Source organism: Carcharodon carcharias, chromosome 31, assembly GCF_017639515.1.
Source record: "Carcharodon carcharias isolate sCarCar2 chromosome 31, sCarCar2.pri, whole genome shotgun sequence".
Lineage (NCBI taxonomy): Eukaryota > Metazoa > Chordata > Chondrichthyes > Lamniformes > Lamnidae > Carcharodon > Carcharodon carcharias.
Genome location: NC_054497.1, coordinates 26,353,519 through 26,378,613, shown reverse-complemented (window position 1 = coordinate 26,378,613; position 25,095 = coordinate 26,353,519). Strand labels below are relative to the sequence as shown.

Here is a 25,095-nt window from a genome sequence, read left to right as displayed (position 1 = left end):
GGGTTAAAGCAGGGGAGTGGGACTAATTGGGTTGCACTTTCATAGGCATGATGGGTCGAATGGTCTTCATGTGCTGTACAATTCTGTAAGCCACCTTTGCACAACTGTGTGCTAGAGCAAAGAATTCAGAAGGTCATGTTTTCTTAACCAAAGGATCACACACCTCATGGAGAATGGCTTGGTTTTTGTCTGCTTCATACGTGTTGGATGTGATTCCACAATTGGGCAGCACTTACTAAACAACACTGAGCGTGCTAATAGGTGCACTAAGAACGGGTTTAAAGAAATCAGCTGAGTTCGAAATGTAGTTTACTTATGCCTGCTAAAAGCGACATATGCACGGATCCATTCTCTGCAAACAAAAGGAATATGTTCAAGCCTTGCACTTTTTTTTTAAATTAACTGGGAGCTTGGGGAACCTGTGTACATGTTTTTCTGTCAGCAAAAAACAGGGCCCTGTGTATTAACATATGCAGCTTCCAATACAAGCAAAGGCACCACACAGTGAGCCCCACTCTCAATCTTAAATTGGTCTTCACGATGCTACTATGCAATCGTAACACAAATGGAACATGTACACACATTGCACCTGTTTCAGCTAAACAAAATAAGTGACAGCCATTCGCTGACTCACTCTTCAGAGCAATGCCTTGACAAATCAGGGTCAAGCTGCCTGGTTTAAATTTCAAATGATGCTTGGCAGTTAACTATCAGTCACAATCAATTGGTGCATTCTTCTCATACAGTATCAATTGTTCCCATTACATTTGGTATTCTTGAGAAGTGTCCTGATGAGTGCAAGACGAAAAGCTTGGACATATCCCTTTTTACAGCAATGCTCACATTCTGTACTACCAAACAACTAAAACTAATATTGGTAGATTTTTAATATAAAAACAGGAAGTTCTGGAAAAACTTAGCAAGTCTGGCAGCATCTGTGCAGAGAATTAATGGTTAACATTCCAAGTCCAATGTGACTCTTCTATCACAGTATCTTTACAGTGTAGGAGGAGGCCTTTCAGCCCATCAAGCCTGCAATGGCTCTCTGAAAGAGCATTGCACCTAGTCCCGCTCCCCTGCCTCATTCCCATAACTTTGCATATTCTCTTTTCAGGTGGCATTCCAATTCACTTTTGAATACCTCGATCGAACCTGCCTCCACCTCCCTTTCTTGAAACTTGTTCCTGACTCCAGTCACCCTCTGGGTGAAAATATTTTTCCTCACATCACATTACCTCCTTTTACCAATTATTCTGAATCTGTGCCCACTAGTTCTTGATGTTCTCTTGGGTGGGAACAGTTTCTCACTATTTACCGTCCTCACCTCTCAGGATCCTCAATACCTCTATCAAGTCTCCTCTCTCAGCCCTCTTTTCTCCAAGGAAAACATTCTCCAATCTATCCTCATAGCTACAGTTCTTCATCCCGGGAGTCATTCTTGTGAATTTCCTCTGTACTCTCTCCAACGCCTTCACATCCTTCCTCAAGATTGGCACCCAGAATTGGATGCAGTACTCCAGATGAGGCCTAACTAGTGTCTTATACAAGTTCAACATGATCTCCTTATTCTTGTTCTCAATGTTCCTATTAATAAAGCCTAAGATACTATATGCTTTATTAGCTGCTCTCTCAACATGCACTGCCATATTCAATGACTTATGTACGTATACACCGAGGTCCCTCTGTTCCTGCATCTCTTCTAGAGACCTCACCTAGAGTACTGCGTCCAGTTCTGGACACCATAGGGCACATTGAGGAAGGATATGAAGGCATTGGAGAAAGTACACAGGAGATTCACAAGAATGATTCCAGGGATAAAGAACTGTAGCTATAAGGATAGATTGGCGAGGTTGGGGCTGTTGTCCTTGGAGAAAGGAATGCTGAGAGGAGTCTTGATATAGGTATTCAAGATCCTGAGGGATATGGACAGAGTAAATAGTGAGAAACTGTTCCCACTCAAGAGGGCATCAAGAACTAGAGGGCACAGATTCAAAATAATTTGCAAAAGGAATAAAAATGTGAAGAAATATTCTTTCACCCAGAGGGTGGTTGGAGTCTGGAACAAACTTCCTGAGAGGGTGGTGGAGCTAGGTTCAACTGAGGTATTCAAAAGAGAATTTGAAGGCTATTTGAAAAGAAAGAACATGCAAGGTTATGGGGATAAGGCGGGGCACTAGATAGAATGTTCTTTCAGAGAGCCAGTGCAGACTCGATGGGCCAAATGGCCTCCTCTTGCACTGTAAAGATTCCGCGATGCTCCACTTGAGATTCTCCTCCCATCGGTCATCTAAATTTAACCCTCTTCCCTTCTCCCTCCTATGCTTCTCTAGTTTCCCCTTAAATGCATCTATACTATTCTAATCAAACACTCCCCTCTGGAGGTGAGTTTCACATTCTTACAACCCTTTGGGTAAAGGCGTTTTTCTGAAGTCCCTTTTGGCTCTAGTTATGCTCTTCTCCACAAGTATCCACTCTTAGCAAAACTTTCCATAATTTTGCTGCTGGAATCCGAAGCTGTAATTCAGATTAAAATTCCAAGGTTAACAAAGATATTTAAAGACCGTATCAGACTTAAAGAAAAAGTATATAATTGCACAAAGATGGGTGGTAGGCCAGAAGATTGGACAGAATCTCAAGAACAACAAGTAATGACAAAAAGATTAATAAGGAGGGAAAAATTAGAATATGAGAGAAAGGTAGCTAGAAATATAAAGACGCATAGTAAGAGTTTCTATAGATACTTAAATAAGAAAAGTTAACAAAGTGAGCATTGGCCCTTTCGAAAGAGACGGGTTCAAGGAAGGTGCCATTAGATTGGAAAATAGCAAGTGTAACACCTTTATTCAAAAAGTGAGGCAGATGGAAAGCAGGAAACTATAGGCCAGTTAGTTTAACATACGAACATACAAACATACGATTGAGGAGTAGGCCACTCAGCCCCTTGAGCCTGCTCTGCCATTCAATAAGATCATGGGTGATCTGAATGTAACCTCAACGCCACATTCCTGCCTACCCCCGATAGCCTTTCACCCTCTTGTTAATCAAGGATCTAGCTAGCTGTCTTAAAATTATTCAAAAACTCTGCTTCCTTTTGAGGAAGGGACTTCCAAAGACAACCTACAGAGAAAAAATCTCTCATCTCTGTCTTAAATGAGTGACCCCTTATTTTTAAACTGTGACCCTCTAGTTCTAGATTCACCCACAAGAGGAAACATCCTCTCCACATCCACCCTGTCAAGACCCCTCAGGATCTTAAAGGTTTCAATTAAGTCGCCTCTAACTTCTAAACTCCAGTGGATACAAGCCTAACCTGTCCAGCGTTTCCTCATAAGACAACCCACCCTTTCCTGGTAAACCTTCTCTGAACTGCTTCTAAAACATTTACATCTTTATAAAGAAACCAGCACTGTACACAATACTCCAGATGTGGTCTCACCAATGCCCTGTACAACTGAAACATAAACTCCCCACTGTTGTAATCAATCCCCCCACAATAACTGATAACATTCTATTAGATTTCCTAATCACCTCCTGTAACTGGATGCTAACCTTTTGTGATTTATGCTCTAGGACACCCAGATCCCTCTGAATTTTAGATAAGCTTTTTTATTCTTCCTGCCAAAATGAACAATTTTCGCCCACATTATACTCCATTTGCCAGACCTTTGCAACTCACCTGTCACTTTGCCCTTACACCCTCTTCACAATTTACTTCTGTGTCATTCTGTGTCACCAACAAATTTAGCAACCATCCCTTTGGTCCCTTCATCCAAATCATTTATAATAAATAGTATAAAGTTGAGGCCCCAGCACTGATCCCTGTGGCACACCACTCGTCATATCTTGCCAACCTGAAAAAGACCCATTTATGCCAACTCTGCTTCCTGTTAGCCAGCCAATCTTCCATCCACACCAATGTCACCCTCTACACCATGAGCTTTTATCTTCTGCAATAACCTTTGATGTGGCACCTTATCAAATGCCTTCTGGAAATCCAAGTACAGCACATCCACCTTTTGTCCATGGCACTTGCCTCCTTCAAACATACAGGAGGGCTGGAACTAATGGAGAGCTCTTTCAAAGAGCTAGCATTCACAAGAGCCCAAATGGCCACCACTTATGCTTTAATCACTGATCCATTGACCAGAGTAATATAGAGCACCTGAGAGGGTTCCAGGGATGAGGCACTTTAGCTACAAGGTTAGGTTGGAGAAGCCAGGGTCATTTTCCTTGCAGCAAAGAAGATTGAGGAGAGATTTAATAGAGGTGTACAAGGTAGAAAAAGAAAAGCTGTTCCCATTAGTTTTAGGGAAGCAAATCTGCCATCCTTACCTGGTCTGGCCTACATGTGACTCCAGACCCACAGCAATGTGGTTGACTCTTAGACATGGGCAATTGGAGATGGGCAATAAATGCTGGCCTAGCTAGTGATGTTGACATCCCATGAACAAAGAAAATAGCTGGTGTACAGGGGCTAGGGATCACAGGTGTAAGGCTGTGGGCAGGAGGTACAGGGAGGATGTGAGGAAGAACTTTCTTATGCAACACCTTGTGACCTGGAACTTGCTACCTGTAAAAGGTGGGGGGAGGGTGGGTTGCCATGGAGATGGAGAATTACTGCAAAAGGAAATTGGATGGGCATTTGAGGAAAATAAACTTTCAGGGCTAGAGAAATGGAGCAGGGGGAATGGGACTGACTGGATTGCTTCTCGGAGTCAGCATGTACTCGATGGGCTGAATAGGCTTTATGTGCTGTCATGAGTCTGTCACTTTATGGAACCACTCTTGCTGCCGATGAGCTGAGTAACTCTGTCAGCGCACCCAAATCCAGAGCTTTGGCTGGCATATCTGTGAGAGAGAGAGATTATCGCTAAACTCAAATTCACTACAGAAGGATCTATATATGGAAAAGTATACCCACAGGTGAAGTAGGAGGCTCATGTAGAGCAATAAACACAGTTTATTTTTATAAAAACAAAAAAACTGCGGATGCTGGAAATCCAAAACAAAAACAGAATTACCTGGAAAAACTCAGCAGGTCTGGCAGCATCGGCGGAGAAGAAAAGAGTTGACGTTTCGAGTCCTCATGACCCTTCGAAGGGTCATGAGGACTTGAAACGTCAACAGTTTATTTTTTATTTACTCATTCGTGAGTTGTGGGTAGCGCTGGCAAGGCCAACATTTATTGCCCATTCCTAACTGAGAAGGTGGTGGTGGTGAGCTGCCTTCTTGAACCGCTGCAGTCCATGTGGTGTAGGTACACCCAGTGCTGTTAGGGAGGGAGTTCCAGGATTTTGACCCAGCGACAGTGAAGGAACGGGGATATATTTCCAGGGGTGGTAGTGAATGGCCCGTTTCTGGGATGTAAATCCTACGTAATACAACAATAGACCTTGATGTGTAAGTACTTCCAACTGGCAGAGCCCTAAACTTCACAGGACTGACCTCACACACACATGCTTCAGCTTTACATGTACACTATAGCCAGGAATCCCAGATACACAATATCCCAGGATTTGATTTAACGTAACATCTCAGAATCAATGGATCAAGTGGCTGCAATATTTTGGTTTTATGAAAGCAAAGATAAGGCAATATTGTTTTCATACAAGTCTGACATCCTTCAGAAAACAGGCTGTGACAGTTAAACCAAATCCCACAAACTTCAGTTGAATTAGCATTACTGTGCAAAATAACGGTCAGCACGTTTATTTCTTTGGTTAACCCTCGATCACCGACATCCTTTATGTTACATACGAGCTGGTTTCCCAACGTTTTGGGCTGCAAGGCTTCAGGTGTCTTTCAGGAAATTACTTTATGTTTCCGCCCAATCTCCACAAAGGCTTCCACACATCGGTCAATATCCTCGTCGCTATGGGCAGCGGAAATCTGCACCCGGATCCGCGCTTTGCCCTTGGGGACCACGGGGTAGCTGAAGCCAATCACGTATATTCCTGAGTCAAAGCAAGGCAAGACGAATGACCGATTGGAAAAACGCTCTGGACAGACAAGAATTCCCAGAATACCCGCCCACCAGTTCTTGGATAGTAGGAATCCTATTGATTCAAAACACTGAACAAAATATATTACCCCACAAGCTGCAAGTGAATCTCCAGCAACCCTTAAGCCTTGATGGAAAAAGTGGTCAGGGAGCAGAAAACTGAATGAACCATGTTTGATCATTCAGGCTCTGAAGAGGAGTCATACGGACTCGAAAAGTCAACTCCGTTTCTCTCTCCACAGATGCTGCCAGACCTGCTGAGCTTTTCCAGTATTTTCTGTTGCTCATTCAGGCCATGGAGATGGTGCAGGGTCAAAGAATTGAGGAGGAAAGACCAGAGAACCTTGGGCTCTTTATCCTTAAAATAAAGGAAGTTCAAGGTTAAAAGGTGATGGAAAGTGTGAATTAAGGGCAGTAAAAGAACAATAAAATAAACATTTATATAGTCTGCGCCACCATCTCAGGATGTTCTAAAGCACTTCAGTGCCAATGTAGCACTTTTGAAACGCAGTCACGGTTGTAAAGTAGGAAATGCTGTGCACAGCAAGCTCCCACAAATAGCAATGCAATCATGACTAATTTGTTTTAGTGATGTTGGTCAGGACATCAAGGAGAACTCCTCTTTGAAACAGTCCATCTGAGGGGGCAGACGGGGCCTCGATTTAGCAACTTATCCGAAAGACAGCGTTGCCAACAGTGCAGTTGCACTCCCTCAGTACTGCACAGGAGTGCCAGTCTGGATTATGGGCTCAAATCTCTGGAGTGGGACTTGATCTTGCCACTTTCTGACTCAGAGGTATGAGTGCTGCTACTTGTAATGGGTAAACGTTCAAAGCCAGTGTCAGGAGAACATCAGCAAAGAGTGATCCACAGGCGGAATGGCTTTCAGGGCAGTGTGTGGATTCTGTGAAGAGTCAGGTAGAGTAGATGACTGCAGGCAGGAGGGGCACTCAGTCACTGATTCCGATTGGAAAACTAAGATAGGCCAAATATCCCACCTCATTTAAAGCACCCTACCACCTCCACTTCAGCCAATAGCAATTCTGTGGCCATTAAGAAGAAACATCCTTGTGCATTTTATATTACAATAGTGGACAAGGGTTTGCCATAGAACACAGCACAGCATATTAAGAGCATTAACACATGGAGCAATAAAAAGGCCCAAAAATTTAAAACCCACAGGGAGGAGGGGACGGCTGCTGTGGTCAGACACGGTCAGGGACAGAAGGGAGGGTAATAACTCCAACAACTCAGCAAGCAGCTGCCCTCAAACTGGGGCACACAGATAATATAGAGGCTCAGTCTGCGGGCTACCTCGTTTCAACATGTCCTCTGCGATGGATGATGCTAGCCGGGCGTCTCCCAGCATCACTGGACAAATGGGATGGTCCATTCCGCCAATGGTGAATCCTGCAGCCGTCATCTGACTGCGGAATCTGTGCAGAACAGGCAAATCAGAGTCAATTCAGACCAGTGTAGAAACCTTTCAACAGGATCAGGATCTGAAAGCAGGGGGAAGTTTAGGAAGGGGCTTCCGAGCTTAGGGCTAGGCCAGCTGAAGGCACGCTAGCCGATGGCGGAGAAACAAAAATCAGGGATGAGCAAGCGGCCAGAATTGAAGGAAGGGGTGCAGAGGTATAAGGGTTGTGGGGCTAGAGGAAAGCACCAGAGATAGGCAGGGGCGAGGCCATGGAGCGATTCGAAAACAAAGGTGAAAATTTAAAAATTGAGGTGTTGCTAAACCAGTAGTCGACGTGGGTCAGTGAGAATAGGGGTGATGGATGAAGAGGACTTGATGCGGGTTCGTACATGGGACGCAGAGTGTTGGATGAACTGAATTTGTAAGGGTGGTAGGTGGGAAGCCAGTGTTTCTGCTCCGTGGTAAGCCTCCATCCACTCTTCCCCATCCAACTACCACCATTCCCTTCCATGCCTTTCTCCCTCACTTGTTTATTGAGTTTTTCCTCAAATGCATCCCTGTGGTAGAGAGTTTCATAGTCTAACCACTCTCTGGCATTTATGCTGCGCTTTTCACCATTAAGGAGGCCAACGCAATTCTCAGATAACCACAGCGATGAGCATTGTGAGGTAGATGGGGAACACAGGAGATGGCCAAACACATGGACAATGGGGGACATGCGTGATTTTTCACTGGAGGAGACAAAATTGCAGCACTTGGTGGGCAGGGGGGGGTGGTGGGTGGTGTTGTCTCCAGAGGACAGGGTGCTGTCAACTTGATGGAGTATCAGGTCAGAGGGAACTATACAGAGGGCAGAGTCAGAGGGGCAGAGTGATTGAGGGAGGGGTGGTAAACACAGTGCTCAAGGAGACGGTAGAGATAGGTGAAGCAAGGAAATGCAAGGGTTTATAGACAAGATGCATGTTGGATTTAATGCACTGGGGGACAAGTTGAAGGTTAGAGGATGGGAGGCCAGCAAGGAGAATATTAGAATAGTGACTTCCAGAGGGGGCAAGATGACGAATAAAGAATTCAGAGCAGGAGAAAACGATTAAACATTTTAGTAAGTTAGTTCTCCTCAAAGCAGAGGAGGGAAGTGAGGGTGACAGACAGGCTCACTCCTGGATAACTTACCTTTTGGTTTTTGATGTCATAGTTTGGGCGATTATGTTACTGTCCATCAGGAGGTCGAGGGCTTTGGAGGCACAACCGACCACAGGAGGGGGCAGGGTATTGGAGAAGAGGTAGGGTCTGGATCGCTGACGCAGTAGCGCAATCAGAGCCTTAGGTCCTGCGGTATATCCACCTTGAGAAGACACGTAAAGTTTCAGTGTGTCATAAAATCAAAGAATGATGCAGTGTAAGAGATGACCATTCGGCCCATCGTGCCTGTGCCGGCTCTTTCAAAGAGCTATCCAATTAGTCCCACTCCTCAGCTCATTATACTGTCTCTATACCTACAGATGCTTCCTTTTTAACCATTTATCCCATTCCCTTCTGAAAGCTACTCCACTCTTAGCGGCAGTGCATACCAGACCAAACAACGCATTCAGTGAAAAAGATTTCTTCATTGCCCTTCTGGTACACTTGCCAATTACCTTAAACCTGTGCCCTCTGGTGAAGTCCATGTGGTAGCGAGTTCCACATTCTACCCACTTTTTATTCTTTTGTGGGATGTGGGCATCACTTGCTAGGCAGCATATCCCTATGGAATAAAAACAGAAAGTGCTGGAAAAGCTCAGCAGGTCTGGCAGTATCGGCGGAGAAAGAAACAGCCAGTCTTTCGAGTCCAATATGAAGTCTTCTTCGGAACCCTTCGCTGTTCCAAAGCGGAGTCATATTGGACTCAAAACGTTAACTCTGTTTCTTTCTCCGCAGAAGCTGCCAGTCCTGCTGAGCCTTTCCAGCACTTTCTGTTTTATTTCCGATCTCCAGCATCTACAGTGTTTGGCTTTTGTTTTACTAATCCTATGGAATGAAGGTCAAGTGGGGGACTGAAGACGATGGCCTTGGTCTTCGCAATATTTAAACGGAGGACATTTCTGCTCATCTCAGACTGGGTACCAGGCAGTCTCAATTTAGAGGCAGCGGAGGAATCAAGTGAGGTGGGGGTCTGGGAGAGCCGAGCGTCATTGTACGCATAGAAACTGATGCTGCATTCTTGGATGATGTCAACGAAGGGCAGCATGTGGATGAGAAATGGTGGGTGGGGGGAGGGAAGCTAAGGGTAAATCCTTGGCGGGGAGGGGAGAGACACCAGAGGTAATGGTGCAGGAGCAGGAAGAAAAGCCTGGCCACAAAGAGAAGGCCTTCCATGACTGTATAGGTAAGAATGGTATTAAGTGATTGGAGTCCCACCTAGCTGGAAGGTGTTGGAGGAGGATGGTGCCATGTTGAAGGCTGCAGATAGATCGAGGCGGACAAGGAGAAAGCACCAAAGAAGCCCAGGAGCTCCTTGTACTTGCAGGAGGTGACGGAGATAGGGGTTTAGAGACCGGCGATTTGCAGTTCAGGAAAGATAGACACGACAAGAGGAGTGAGATCACATGAGACAGCAAGATCGAGGGGGTGCCTGTGACTATGGATTGGGGAGTTTGGGCAGAGGAAGAGATTTAGGGAGGATAAGGAGGTCAGTGAGCTCAAGGGGAGCGAGAACATGCTGAGTTGAGATGGAGGTTGAAATCGCCATGGATGAGAAGTTGTTTGGTGCAAAAGCAGAGGCAGGAAAGCAGTGAAGCTATCTATGGTGGGAAAATTTTGATGGTACTTGGGTTGGCGGTAGAGAATGAGGATTTAAGGTGAGAAGCGAGAGGGATGGAACAAAGTGAGACACTCAGAGGAGGATGAAGAACCAGGAGGCCTGGAGAATCAGCGGCAAAAAAAACTGGTGGCAAAGCTGAAAGTCACAATAAGATCCAGAAATGGCAGAGAAACATACTCCAGCCCAGGAGTGCGGAGGTCTAGGTGGAAACCAGGCTGCAGCTGAAAAACCGGTAGAATAGTCACAGACTCAGCAGGGAACAGCAGCAGTGAGGGAAGGGCTGTACCCGATATAGCGCCGGAAAAGTCTTACTTTTGAGACCAATTTTTTAGGCAAAAGTTATGGGTCAACTTTATACAGGTAATATTTTGGCTGGGGGTTCACGTGCATGCACGATTTGGGCCCCAGACAGTATCCTGTACATGGGCTGGCTGTCTAGACGAGTCCACTGATTGGCCAGCTGCCCTTGCCTGTTGCTATGCTCTGGACAGTTGCATCCTGGTGAGGATGGATCTGCCACAGTCAGACAAGTTGTGCTGTTCAGTTCCGAGCCCCGATGCAGCAGGGGGTGAGATTGGCAGGCTGCTGTCACGGTTTCCCTCAGGGAAAGCTGTGACTTGGGCTGTCTGTGACGGCAACACTAGCGGAGCATCAGCTCAGGCTGCTCCCGATGGGCGAACTTTCCTGGATAGCGTCTCCTAGCTGCCACCTTTATTTCGGTGAAAGTGCGAAGGGGTCCCAGGGAGGAAGTGTGGGGCAGACAATGACTTTGATCCCTGAATAACCATGGTCAACTTTTACATAAGGCATACGAAAAAGTTTGAAATTTTAAGCCAAAAATCATGGGTCAAACCAAGATCAACTTTTACATAGGTCTGTACAGAGGTTTAAAATTTAAGCAGCAGGACCGAGACAGACAGCTGTTGAGTAACTCAGTGCAGAATCAGAGTCATAATGCCGTATTTGAGAAAAGAGTGTTCACAGAGAAAGACAGAGCAGGAATGGTCAAGGCAGCAGTGGAGGTTTAAACTAGCAGTCCGGCTATACATTGGGCTAAAATGGACCCACAATTTCAACCATTAAATGGTGGACTCATCTAGATAGCCAGTCTATGTACAGGAAGAGAGGAGATTGAGGGAGGGAGACTAAAGGGATTGGCCAAGAGGTCACAGTAAGAAGCTATCCAGGAGCCAGTTCAGTTTTAACATAAATTCTCTGCTATCTCTCGAGAAATGAAACCCCAGGGCTTTGTCTGCACTCACCTGCTGCTCCACCCAGTGCCTTTCCGAGAGTGGAGTTTACAATATGAACTCGGTCCATCACTCCCAGCAACTCATCCGTGCCCCTGCCCCAGAGAGAGAGAGAGAAAGAGAGAGAGAAGTTTCACTCAACATTTCATTTCCGCTCAAATGTCCGGAATTCAGATTCACTTTTTTTTCCCCCAATTGGGCTTAGTGGTGGGGAGAAAGGGAAGGAGTTGTCTTTGTCAGAATTCACAGAATTGGTGTTCGGTGAAGACAGGGCTGATCACTGGCAATTAGAAGATTTTCCTTTGGGCAGTCAGCTGTGATTCAGTGTGAAGCTCCCTCTGCTCTGCCCCAATGATTCAGAGCAGCACCCAGTACTGCAACCCATAACAAATGTAACTTCCCCCCCCCAACCACCCACCCCATGCCAGCAATAGTCAACTTGGCATTTGGTACCATCCACTGACCTTTGGCATGGAGCTGCAAGGGAGGAGTAGGGGGGAGGCAAATAGCCCTTCCACATTGTGGGGAACATTAAAAGTCCACACCCCAAAACCTAGGAGACAGGGTGGGAGTGAATCGTACCGTAAGGTGGCTTACTGCATGGGCATCTGACCTCTACCTTCCCCCCCAGCCTGCCATTATCTGACAGGACGGGCACATCCACCAGAGCAGTTCCCTACCGTCCATTAGGTCCTATAAATCCGGTAGCGTGGCATTCATCAATGAAAACCAGAGCATTGTATTTCTCTGACAGGTCACAAATCTCTTTCAGTGGTGCCACATCACCATCCATGGAGAAAACGCCATCGGTAACAATCAGACGCATCCGGTGTTTCTGGAAGAGAATTCCACAGAGTTTACAACGCATTCTGTCTAACTGGTCTTATGTCCTCCCACTTTCATTTCACCCTATTAACATATCTTTCTAGTCCTTTCGCCCCATGTCATGTGCTTATCAAGCTTCTCCTCAAACACATCTACATTATTTGCCTCAGATACTCCATGAGGTAGCAAGCTGCTACACTATAACACCCCGCTGGCTGTAAAGGGCTTTGGGATGTTCTGTGTTGTGGAAATACAAGTCTGTGTCCAGATGGTTGAAAAACATCTCCCTCCACCAGGTCCTGTTTTCCCAACTCTCAAATGGTCCATGTTCCGGGGGAAGACAAAGAAAATGTTTAAGGACGCTGTGAAGTGCGGCAGCATTGATATAGGTGGCTGGGAGGAGCTTGCTACCAAAATAGCGACAACTTATCCATCAAGCTGCATCACATTGAGTCCTGATGCCTTAATGATGAGGCAGAGTGGCAGCAGAGAAGGAAAGAAAAGGAAGTAAATGCTGCACTCCGGATCCCACTACCTTGTGGGACATCCTGCCCCCTGTGCCCAAAGATCTGAGAGTCGAGAATCGGCCTGTTCAGTCCCATGAAGACCCATGTCTGAAGGCCCAGCCAGCAAAGCCGACATCCCGTGAATGAATAAAAAAAAGAAACTCGTAACCCTGTGTAAGGTGTCATCCTCGAATTGAGGGACAGCCGACGATGGCAGCTCACTGGAGGAGGGGGGTTCCACAAATACCCCACCCTCGATGACAGGGTAGCCCTGCAGATCGATGTAAAAGATAAGGCTGAAGCATTTAACAATCTTCAGCCAGAAGTGCCGAGTGGATGATCCATCTCGGCCTCCTCCGGAGGTCCCCAGCACCACAGATGCCAGTCTTCAGCCAATTCGATTCACTCCGCATGATATCAAGAAACGGCTGAAGGCACTGGCTACGGACCCTGACGATATTCTGGCAATGGTACTGAAGACTTGTGCTCCAGAACTTGCTGCGCCCCCTAGCCAAGCTGCTTCAATACAGCTACAACGGTAGTATCTACCGAGCAATTTGTCCTATATACAAAAAGCAGGACGAGTGTGGCTAAGGAGCCCTAGCAAAACTGGGGTCAATGGGAATCGGGGGAAAACTCTCTGCTGGTTGGAGTCATACCTAGCACAAAGGAAGATGGTTATGGTGTTGGAGGTCAGTCATCTCAGTTCTAGGACATCACTGCAGGAGTTCCTCAGGGTAGTGTCCTCGGCCCAACCATCTTCAGCTGCTTCATCAATGACCTTCCTTCCATCATAAGGTCAGAAGTGGGGATGTTCACTGATGATTGCACAATGTTCAGCACCATTCACAACTCCTCAGATACTGAAGCAGTCCATGTCCAAATGCAGCAAGACCTGGACAATATCCAGGCTTGGGCTGACAAGTGGCAAGTAACATTCATGCCACACAATGACCACGCCCAAAGAGAGAATCTAACCTTCACCCTATGGCATTACCATTACTGAATCCCTCACTATCAACATCCTGGGTGTTACCATTGACCAGAAACTGAACTGGACTAGCCATATAAATACTCTGGCTACAACAGCAGGTCAGAGACTAGGAATCCTGTAGCGAGTAACTCACCCCCTGACTCTCCAAAGCCTGTCCACCATCTATAAGGCACAAGTCAGGAGTGTGATGGACTACTCTTCACTTGCCTGAATAAGTGCAGCTCCAAAAACACTCAAGAATCTCGACAACACCCAGGACAAAGCAGCCCGCTTGACTGGCACCCCATCCACAAACATTCACTGCCTCCACCACTAACACAGTAGCAGCAGTGGGTACCACTTACAAGATGCACTACAAGATACAAGAGGGCTGTAAAAGCATCTATAAGTGTTTAAGAAAAAACAGATTGAAGACATAGGTAGGTCCCTTACAGTCCAAAATGAAAGAATTTATAATAGAGAACAAGGAAATGGCAGAGCAATTAAACAATTACTTTAGTTCTGTCTTCATGGAGGGAGACACAAATAACTTCCCAGAAATGCTAGGGAATCGAGGGAATAGAGAAGGGGGAATTGAAGGAAATTACCATCAGTAAAAAAGTGCATGAGAAATTAATGAGACTGAGAGCCAATAAAGCCCGAGCTGATAATCTACATCCCAGAGTACTAAAGGAAGTGGCCATGGAAATAGTGGATATGTTGGCTGTCATCTTCCAAAATTCTGTAGATTCTGAAACTGTCCCAGAAGATTGGAGGGCAGCAAATGTAACCCCAATATTAAAAAAACGAAGTGGGGGGGGGGGAGGGGGAGAGAAAACAGCGAATTACAGACCAGTTAGCCTAATATCAGTAGTAGGGAAAATGCTAGAGTCTATTATAAAGGATGTGATAACAGGAGACTTAGAAAATATCAATCGGATTAGACAAAGTCAACATGGATTTATGAAAGGAAATCATGGTTGACAAACCTGCTGGAGTTTTTTTTTTGAGGACGTAACTGGCAAAATAGATGAGGGTGAACCAGTGGATGTGGTGTATTTGGATTTTCAGAAAGCTTTTGATAAAGTCCCACATAACAGGTTCATGTGCAAAATTAAAGCACATGGAATTGGCATGGACTGAGAATTGGTTAGTCGACAGGAAACAGAATAGGAACAAATGGGTCTTTTTCAGAAAGGCAGGCAGTGACTAGTGAGGTACCACAAGGATCAGTGCTTGGGCCCCAGCTATTCACAATATATATCAATGATTTGGATGAGGGAACCAAATGTAATATTTCCAAGTTTTCTGACGACACAAAACTGGGTGGGAATGTGAGCGATGAGGAGGATGTTAAGAGGCTTCAAGGCGATTTAGACAAGTTGAGTGAGTGGGCAAAGAAACGGCAGATGCAGTATAATGTGGATGAGTGTGAAATTATCCATTATGGTAGGAAAAACAGAATGGCTGAGTATTATTTAAATGATGATAGATTGGGAAATGTTGATGTACAAAGGGAAAACAAAAACAGAGTTACCTGGAAAAACTCAGCAGGTCCGGCAGCATCGGCGGAGAAGAAAAGAGTTGACGTTTCGAGTCCTCATGACCCTTCGACAGAACTTGAGTTCGAGTCCAAGAAAGAGTTGAAATATAAGATGTACAAAGGGACTTGGGTGTCCTGAAAGCATGCATGTAGGTGCAGCAAGCAGCTAAGGCAGCAATTGGTATATTGGCCTTCACTGCGAGAAGGCCTGATTACAGGAGCAAGGATGTCTTACTGCAACTGTACAGGGCCTTGGTGAGACCACACCTGGAATATTGTGTGCAGTTTTGGTCGCCTTACCTAAGAAAGGATATGCTTGCCATAGAGGGTGCAGCAAAAGTTCACCAGACTGATTCCTGGGATGGCAGGATTGTCGTATGAGGAGAGATTGGGCCGACTAGGCCTGTATTCACTGGAGTTTCGAAGAATGAGAGGGGATCTCATTGAAACATTTAAAATTCTGACAGGGGCGGCTAGACTGGATGATGTTTTCTCTGGCTGGGATGGTGGGGGTTGCGGTTTAGAACAAGAAGTCACAATCCCAGGATATGGGGTAGACCAGTTAGGACTGAGATGAGGAGAAACCTCTTCACTCAGAGGGTGATGAACCTGTGGAATTCTCTACCACAGAGGACTGTAAAGGGCAAATCACTGAATATATTTGAGGAGGAAATAGATAGATTTCTAGGCGCTATAAGTATCAAGGGGTATGGGGAGAGAGCGGGAGTATGGCGTTGAGCTAAAGGATCAGCTATGATCATATTGAAAGGCAGAGCAGGCTTAAAGGGCCGAATAACCGACCCCTGCTCCTATTTTCATCAAGCCTCCTTAGACAGCACCTTCCTGCAAGCATGTCTTTCTTTCCTCACATTCTCACCAATCTCTGGATAAGGAAAGACTTGCATTTACATTGTGCCTTTCATGATCACTGGACATCTCAAAGTGCTTTACAATGTAGATTTTGTTGAAGTTCAGTCAGTGTTGTAATGTAGCAAATGGAAAGGAGTTTCTCTTCAATTCCCTGTTGGGTTTATATTTATGGTCCCTAGTTTCAGTTTCGCCAGTAAGCACAAACATCCTCTGCGTACACACTATTCATAATCTTAAAGAACTCTACCATGTGGCCTGCCAGCCTATTCTCTCCTAGAGAACAGAGCCCCAGGCTGTTCAGTCTATCCGGACAGCTGTGACCTCCCAGTTGAGGTATCATCCTTGTAAACTTTTTTTGCATCTTCCCCAGTGCCTCTATAATGGTTTTTGAGGAAACCAGAACTGTGCAGAGGAGGGGAGCTGTACTGCTTTTCTTAAAGGGGCAGCTTAGAGGACTGGGTCAGGAAGCCTGGAACACACTCCCCACCCCCCCACCCTTTAACAATATATCACTCCATGGAAGTTAGGAAGAAAAGTGAAAATAATTTAATAATAACAATAATACAACCAGAGAAATGTGAATGTTTATCATGAAATCATACAGCACAATAGGCCATTTATCCCATCCTGTCCAGTGTTCGCTCTCTGAAAGAGCTATCCTATTAGCCCCACTCCTCTTTCCCCATAGCTCTGTAATTTTTTTTTAAGTTTACCCTTTTGAAAGCTATTAAATCTGCTTCCACCTCCTTTTTAGACAGTGTAGCCCACATCGCTAACTCAACATTTAAAGAAAACTCTTGTTTCTGGTTCTTTTACCAATTACCTTAAGTCATTCTGTATCCTCTGGTTCACTGACCCTCCTGCTGGTCGGAACAGTTTCTCTTCATTTACACTAACCAACTTTCTCCACTTTGAGACCACTCCCAGCTTCTCCAGCCTCTCCACAGAACAGAAGTCCCTTACTCCATTCTAGTAAATCTCCTCCGCACTCCCTCCAAAGCCTGGACATCCTTCCTAAAGCATAGTACCCAGAATTGGACACAATGCTCCAGATGATTCCTAACCAATGATTTATAAAGGTTTAGTTTAACTTTCTTGCTTTTGTACTCGATGCTTCTTTATCTATAAAACCAAAATCACTTATTTGGAAAAAAAAGTGTTGCCCTGCCACCTTCATAGGTTTGTGTATGTGAACTCTCATCTCTTTATTCTTGAATCTCCCTTTCAAGCTGTAGCATTTAGTTCACAATGCTTGTTACACTGCTGAGAAGGCTTTATAAAGATCTACATGCTCCCCTGCCCCCAAAAAGTATCCTCGCGATGAAAAGCAGATGAAGATCCAGTGCTCATATGGAAGACTCGAACAAGGACAAGGTGATAAAGCAAATTGGAAAACTAATGGTTACAGGACGGGAGAAAGAGGAGGAAAAGGGATTTCAAGAGGGTGAAGAAATGAGTACACAAAAGGGAGCCAATCACCACCTGACTTTTGTTGGATGACCATTTTCGTAATAATAATAATAGTGAGTTACTGCACAGGCAGCTAAACGAGTGCTGTTAAACATACCTGGGTTTCCTTCAACTTGGCCTCCAGGTCACTGAGGTCCAGGTGTCTGAAGCGGTACTTGGTGGCCTTGCACAGCCGAACTCCATCAATGATCGATGCATGGTTGAGTTCATCCGAGAGAATGGCATCTTCAGGGGTTAACAGGACCTGGAAAAGGCAACGGCTAGGAGGTTAAACCGCCTGGCAGGAATCGAGGACTCAGGTCGTTTGGTGGGAACAGACAGCATGTTCTTGGCATCCATGTTGGGTTTAGGCACGGCCCTGGCATATTATGCCACAAAGTGGTAGGTGCGAATCTGGCTGCTCACCTGATTTCCATCGGGAGGCAGTGCCAAAAGCCCAGCCTCAGCGGGAGGAGATGCCAGGAGAGTCGGTGGGCAGTGCCTGTGCTTATTAAGCAATGGGGATCACTCTCTCATTTAGATTAAACATTTTATCAAAGCGAGATTACATGCAGCAAGCATAGAACAACATTACTGGGGAAAACTGTTCATCTCACTGCTTGCACATTTGAGGAAAGGATGAAGCTGAAGTCAGCATTTTCCTTATTCCAAGTTTATTTCAAAGACTGCAGAGCAATGGCACCAATTCCTCTTGTTCCTCCCAACACCCAGTATGAACGGTTTTTTTTCCCACATTTGCAATAAATCCCTAATCGTTCCCCAATTGGCAGCAACTGCTGTAAATTCAAACTTAAAGCATGCACTCCATTGCAGCAGGATCCCAACATTAACATAAACTACTCACTCCCTTTCAGACTGCGCTTTAACCATTCTATGTCCCCACAATCTGACTGTCAGTATGCGGCACTGTGTGGCGGACTTGACTGATTAAAACAATTTCAGGTAAAGTAATTCAGTGAATATAAGAATGCTAGTTTAGGAAGAGCAACTGGAGCCCCGAATACAGCGGCATCATCATCCCATCTTGCACATCATCCCTTTTCAGTTCTCTTTTAAAAAATATAATTGAATTCACTTCCACTCACCCAGTCAGGCAACATATTCCAGATCATAACTTGCTCTGTCAAAAATGCAAATCATCCTCACGTCAAAGCCCCTCAATTTTGAACTCTGGTGTTCAATAAGGTTATTAAAATTATAATGACATGTGAAAATACTCCACAAAGTAAGGCTGTCTCTAACCAGTAATGTTACAGTATGAGCTGATGGAGAGAGATGCCTGGCAGTGTGTTGCATTATTTGGATGATTACCCAGGTCCTTGATGAATCCTCCAATGCCACACTGAACAGATACTGCGTTTCCTTACAGTTTATTGTATCTCATTTAAAACACTTCTTGCTCCGACCATGAGTTTTTTGGCTGCAAGAGGCTTTAGCTGGGCCTGCTTGGCATCCACCTCATTCAGGGGTGGGACAGAGGGCACAGCGAGGCTGCAGCATAGGGCGTCACGTAGGAACCGATCAGGAGGCACCGATAGATTAACCACACGGTCACGCTAAAGGAGATGGCAAGGGAACACAGAAGGAAAATGGGGCAACTATATTCTGCTGGACAATCACATTCATTGTCTATCTGCTAATGTGCTCCAGACAAATGCAGAACCATTGGATATTCCTCGCTCCGGCTTCGAATTGCAAACATGTAAATCCGACAGTTAAAAGTAAATCCAGCTCCAGGTGTAAACGTGAATCAATAATCTGTCTCGTTCCTCGTAGTTAGATCTCGGACAAGACAGGCACATTGGAACCAAAAGAAATACTGTGACAGGTAGTTCATATCAACGCAAGGTCTGACATACTCAGAGGGCATATGACTCACCTCAAAAATCCCAGCATTGGCATCAAAACAGCTGGCATACAGAATGGCATCCTCTCTCTGGTGGAACTTTGCGAGCTTGGCCTCTAAGTTCTTGTGCAGATTCTAGGGATATAAGCAGGAAGAGGTTAGGTCCCACTCCATCTCCCTCAGCGACACTGTACACATCACTTTCACCCTCTGTCAAGCTAATCCCGCCGCAAAAACAAATAATATAAAAATGCTTTCCAAATCAATTCACAGTGATCTTGTCCCACTTGAGGGCAAAATCACAGCCACGTTGCATTGCAAGGTTAGCGCCTCCAGCTGGACAGTTAGTGTAGAGGACATGTAGAAGATGGGAGGGTGAGGATGGGGGTTGGGGGGGGTAGAAGCTGGGAGGCTGGATGGTGAGGGAGCAAATGAGGGACATGTAGCAGCTAGGAGGGTTGATGGGGAAGGAGAGAATAGGGGACATGTAGAAGCTCGAGGCTGGATGGGGAGGGTGAGAATGGGGGATGTGTAGAAGCTGGGAGGGTTGATGGGGAGGGTGAGTATGGGGAAATATGTAGAAGCTGGGAGGGTTGCTGGGAAGGGGAGGGTGAGGATGGGGTAACATGTGTAGAAGCTGGGAGGGTGAGAATGGGGAATGTGTTAGAAACTGGGAGTGTTGATGGGGAGGATGAGAATGGGGGATGTGTTAGAAGCTGGGAGGGTTCATGTTGAAGTAGTACACAACATATCTCACGATTTTGCATTGGAGGCAGTTCAGAGAAGGCTCACTGGATTCCTGGGATGAAGGGGAATGTCTCATGAGGAAAGGTGGAGCAGGTTGGGCCTATACTCACTGCAGTTTAGAAGAATGAGAGGTGATTTTATTGAAAAATTCTGAGGGGGTTCGACAGGGTCAGTGCTGAGACAATGTTCCTCCTCTACAATCTAGAACTAGGGGCCACTGCTTCAAAATAAGAGGTCTCCCAATTAACGTAGAGATGATGAGCAATTTCTTCTCTCTCTCAGCCTTTGCAATTCTCTTCAGAGAGCAGTGGAGGCTGGGTCATTAGATATATTAAAGACGGTGTTGGACAGATTTGTGATTGACAAGAGAGTCAAGGGTTCGGCTGGGGTGGACAGGCAGGGAAGCGGAGTTAAAACTACAATCAGATCAGCCATGATCTTATTGCATGGTGGGGCAGGCTTGATGGGCTGAATGGCCTACTCCTGTTCCTATTTCTTGTGTGTTCTCATAGTCACACTTTATGCCAAGAGGTGGTTTAGTGCCCAGGAACTGGTGCCTGTCCCTCAGCTCAGTGTTAGAGGGCAAAATGGAGAGAGGGGGCTTTGGGTTGGATCAATTGTGAAATCGTAAAGGAGGAGTTGGGCCAAACTGCCTTTGTTTAGTCCTGTGTACTCTTATGAACTGACCTGGGTGCCACAAATGAAACGGACGGAGCTCAGCCCTGCTCCATACTGATCCAAAGCTTCGATTCCTGACTGTATCACCTCAGGGTGACTCGACAGGCCCAGGTAGTTGTTCGCACAGAAATTCAGAATGGCTGCAGGAGAGAGAAAGAGAGAGAGTGTGAGAGAGGGAGAGAAAGAGAGAGCACGTTGACAGATCATTCCCTAGGGGTCTGACCACCCACAACATCACAGAGAAAGGAGGGGGCGAAAGAAAGGTCACCACAATTACCAACCAATCCCACCCAGCCACTGCTCTCTGCGCAGTGAACACTGAGCTTTACTATACCTTGGGGGCCAGCACAGTTTTGGTAATTATCAAATTTCACTATAAGACAAATCAAATGATGAAAAGACAATCTAAAACAATTTCATTTGTGATCACACATCAAACTGAGCAAGTCTGCAAAGTGAGGAAAGAAACTCAGTAATGCTCAGTGCGCTCTGCAATAAAGTGAAACACAGAGCTAAGTGACTGGAAAACATCGTCCTCGTGACACTGGGCCCACTGCCGAGGACGGAGGGGGGCAGAGAGTAGGGGAAACATTGGCGAACGAGACAATCCTTAGACAGCTCCCCTCACCCCTCCCTTTTCACTCAGAGTCAATGAGCTCATCAACTACACTGCAGGCCCCGTCGTGATTGGGAGCTTTCCAGTTTTCCGGCACAATCGGTTGTTCTCATTTGCTTAAGGGTACAGCGAGAATTGATCTCCCTCGATGCTGCCTGACCTGCTGAGTATTTCCAGAATTTCCTGTTTTTTGCAACAGTTGGAATCAAGTGTTGGAAAAGGAAGATGAAGAAAGAAGCAGGATCATCCTTACACTATTCAGCAATGCTGATTGGATAATGCATGTGCTGGGAAGACTGTAGCCATGATGCCCCACAGAGTTAAACAGCTCGCTGAGAATAATGGGGCACATGTGTAGAATGATGACTTTCACAGGGCACCCACATGCTGTCAAACTGTGGGAGAGGATCTGAATGATCATGAACACTTACAGCTGCAAATCTTCATCCAAATCTTTCGGCAACACATGTTAAACGATGGGAAATTACAGGAATAAACGACTGCAAACTGGCCCTTTAAACAATGAGCAGCTCAGATAGAAGGTCAGTACTGGACCATCAGCGCTACAATCTTCTACAACTTAGAAGAGTGAGGGGTGATTTGATTGAAGTGTACAAGATCCTGAGCGACCTTAACAAGGTGGACATGGAAAGGATATTTCCTCCTGTGGGTGAGTCCGGAACTAGGGGGCACTGTTTTAAAATTAGGGGTCGCTCTTTTAGGGGCAGAGACGAGGAGAATTTTTTTCTCTCAGATGGTTGTGCGACTTTGGAATTCTCCGCCTCAGAAGGTGGTGGAGGTGGGGTCATTGAATATTTTTAATGCAGAGGTAGATAGATTCTTGTCAAGCAAGGGAATCAAAGGTTACTGGGGGTCGACGGCGATGTGGAAATCAAAACACAAAAAGATGAGCCATGACCTTATTGAAAGGCGGAGCAGGCTTGAAGGGCTAAATGGTCTACTCCTATTCCTATTTCTTACGGGGGCCTTGTACTGAACACGACCGGCACAGCCCAGGTCCCATGCTGACCGGCACAGTGTTACAGTCCAGTGCCCTGTTTTGAGGGTCACATTGTGGCTGCAGGTTACCAAATGCTTTAAATTCTTGTCACTGAACTGTTAGTATGACACAGAGATAAAAACAAAAAAACTGCGGATGCTGGAAATCCAAAACAAAAACAGAATTACCTGGAAAAACTCAGCAGGTCTGGCAGCATCGGCGGAGAAGAAAAGAGTTGACGTTTCGAGTCCTCATGACCCTTCGACAGAACTTGAGTTCGAGTCCAGGAAAGAGCTGAAATATAAGCTGGTTTAAGGTGTGTGTGTGGGGGGAACAAGGCAACAGAGAAATCCGGAAATCTTGTCGCAGAGAGGAACAGAACTTCTTCAAGGAGGTAGGCATTTCTTGAAGAGCAGTGGCAGTCAATTAAACACAGAGATAAAAACAAAAAAACTGCGGATGCTGGAAATCCAAAACAAAAACAGAATTACCTGGAAAAACTCAGCAGGTCTGGCAGCATCGGCGGAGAAGAAAAGAGTTGACGTTTCGAGTCCTCATGACCCTTCGACAGAACTTGAGTTCGAGTCCAGGAAAGAGCTGAAATATAAGCTGGTTTAAGGTGTGTGTGTGGGGGGAACAAGGCAACAGAGAAATCCGGAAATCTTGTCGCAGAGAGGAACAGAACTTCTTCAAGGAGGTAGGCATTTCTTGAAGAGCAGTGGCAGTCCAGCATCCGCAGTTTTTTTGTTTTTATCTCTGTGTTTAATTGACTGCCACTGCTCTTCAAGAAATGCCTACCTCCTTGAAGAAGTTCTGTTCCTCTCTGCGACAAGATTTCCGGATTTCTCTGTTGCCTTGTTCCCCCCACACACACACCTTAAACCAGCTTATATTTCAGCTCTTTCCTGGACTCGAACTCAAGTTCTGTCGAAGGGTCATGAGGACTCGAAACGTCAACTCTTTTCTTCTCCGCCGATGCTGCCAGACCTGCTGAGTTTTTCCAGGTAATTCTGTTTTTGTTAGTATGACTGGTTCAGTCAGGCTGGTACCAGCTCAGCCCATTAACACTGTATTTTCTGAGGCAGAGATGGTCCCTCTCTTATGAGGATTATGGCATGAAATCTGTCTGATGCAACACTTAACAGACGGGGGCATGTTCACACTGCCAGCTAAACTGGGAAACGGGGACAAGAGCCCCACTCACTTGGTGGCTGTGTCAGAGCAGAGAGGGAGCTGAGCCTTGGAGACACTGAGACCCTTTAGACTGTACGATGGACAATCAATCACAGCCAGTACAATTGTTACATCACTCAATACAGAGACATACGTACAGCATATCTCCGATACACTATTTACAGGGCTTTCAATGGTGTAATATTTTGACAGAGAAGCCACAGAGGGTGTGTTTCTTTTGGGGAAGAGCAAACATAAGACAGACATCAAGAAACCGAGTGGGGAATTAAGAAACTTGTTAACTCAGAGGGGTGAGAACGGGGAAGCTGTGCCCACAGGGGCTGATTGAGGTGGAGTGTTGATGTGTTTAGAGGGGGAGGGGGAGGCCTCATGGGTTTGGCTGATAAATCAGGGGTTAGAGGGGGTCTCCCTCTCCCCCAACCCCCGCTCTCTCTCCCCCTCCCTCTCCCCTCTCCTCCTCGCTCTCCTCTGCTCCCTCCCCCCTCCCCTTCACTCCCCCCACCCCCTCCTCCTCCCCCATCCCTCTCCCTCCCCTTCCCCCTCACCCCTCCCTCTCCCCCCACCCCTCCCCCTCTCCCTCCCCTTCCCCCTCCTCCCTCCCTCTCCCCCCACCCCTCTCCCTCCCCTTCCCCCTCACCCCTCTCCCTCCCCTTCCCCCTCACCCCTCCCTCTCCCCCCACCCCCTCCTCCTCCTCCCTCTCCCTCCCCTTCCCCCCTCCTCCTCCTCCTCACCCCTCTCCCTCCCCTTCCTCCCTCCCCCCCTCTCCCCCGCCCCCCCCTCTCCCCTCCCCCTCCCCTACCTCCGCTGCTGCCCTGAACGCTGATGTGCGCTCCCTGTTTGGAGGTGATGACTCTCTCGTTTTTCCAGGTACCGGCCCCCCGGATACTCTCCAGCTCGGCCTCCAGCAGCGCGTTGAGCTGGGCCAGGGCGCTCCGGGCCCGAGTCAGACTCCGGCCCCAAGCGGGAGCCCGGGCTGCATAGAAACAGCGGGACAGCATGGCGGACAGTGACATCATCAAGGGGGCGGGGCACGTGACGTTCGGGGGGCGGGGAGAGTACGTAACTCAAGGGGCGGTGCTCGTGACATCTCCTGGGGGCGGTGCTAGTGTCACCACTGGAGGCGCGGCAAGTGACACCAATGGGGGCGGGGCAAGTGACACCACTGGGGGCGGGGCAAGTGTCACCACTGGGGGCGGGGCAAGTGACACCACTGGGGGCGGGGCAAGTGACACCACTGGCGGTGGGGCTAGTGACACCACTGGTGGTGGGGCTTGTGACACCACTGGGGGCGGGGCTAGTGAGACCTCTGGGGGCGGGGCTAGTGACACCACTGGGGACGGTGCTAGTGACACCAC

General features: G+C 46.7%; 1 protein-coding gene across 1 annotated transcript; it reads right to left on the bottom strand.

Annotated features, from left to right (window-relative positions):
- Window positions 1-5,557: 5,557 nt before the first annotated feature.
- Window positions 5,558-24,776, bottom strand: gcat (glycine C-acetyltransferase). The gene is made up of 9 exons (XM_041177464.1): window positions 24,540-24,776; window positions 20,939-21,069; window positions 19,538-19,639; window positions 17,756-17,902; window positions 12,152-12,306; window positions 11,484-11,566; window positions 8,595-8,766; window positions 7,316-7,437; window positions 5,558-5,954 (listed from the first exon to the last, which is right to left on the bottom strand). The coding sequence occupies exons 1-9, from the start codon at window positions 24,754-24,756 to the stop codon at window positions 5,803-5,805; spliced, it is 1,281 nt and encodes a 426-aa protein (XP_041033398.1). The 5' UTR covers window positions 24,757-24,776; the 3' UTR covers window positions 5,558-5,802.
- Window positions 24,777-25,095: the final 319 nt, after the last annotated feature.

Coding starts and splice junctions, on each gene's coding strand:
- gcat (XM_041177464.1), bottom strand. CDS start 24,756: ATGATGTCACTGTCCGCCATGCTGTCCCGCTGTTTCTATGCAGCCCGG. Junction 17,903..19,537: donor CCAATGCTGGGATTTTTGAG/GTGAGTCATATG, acceptor TGCCTTTTCCAG/GTCCTGTTAACCCCTGAAGA. Junction 5,955..7,315: donor AGAGGACATGTTGAAACGAG/GTAGCCCGCAGA, acceptor GCTTTGACTCAG/GAATATACGTGATTGGCTTC.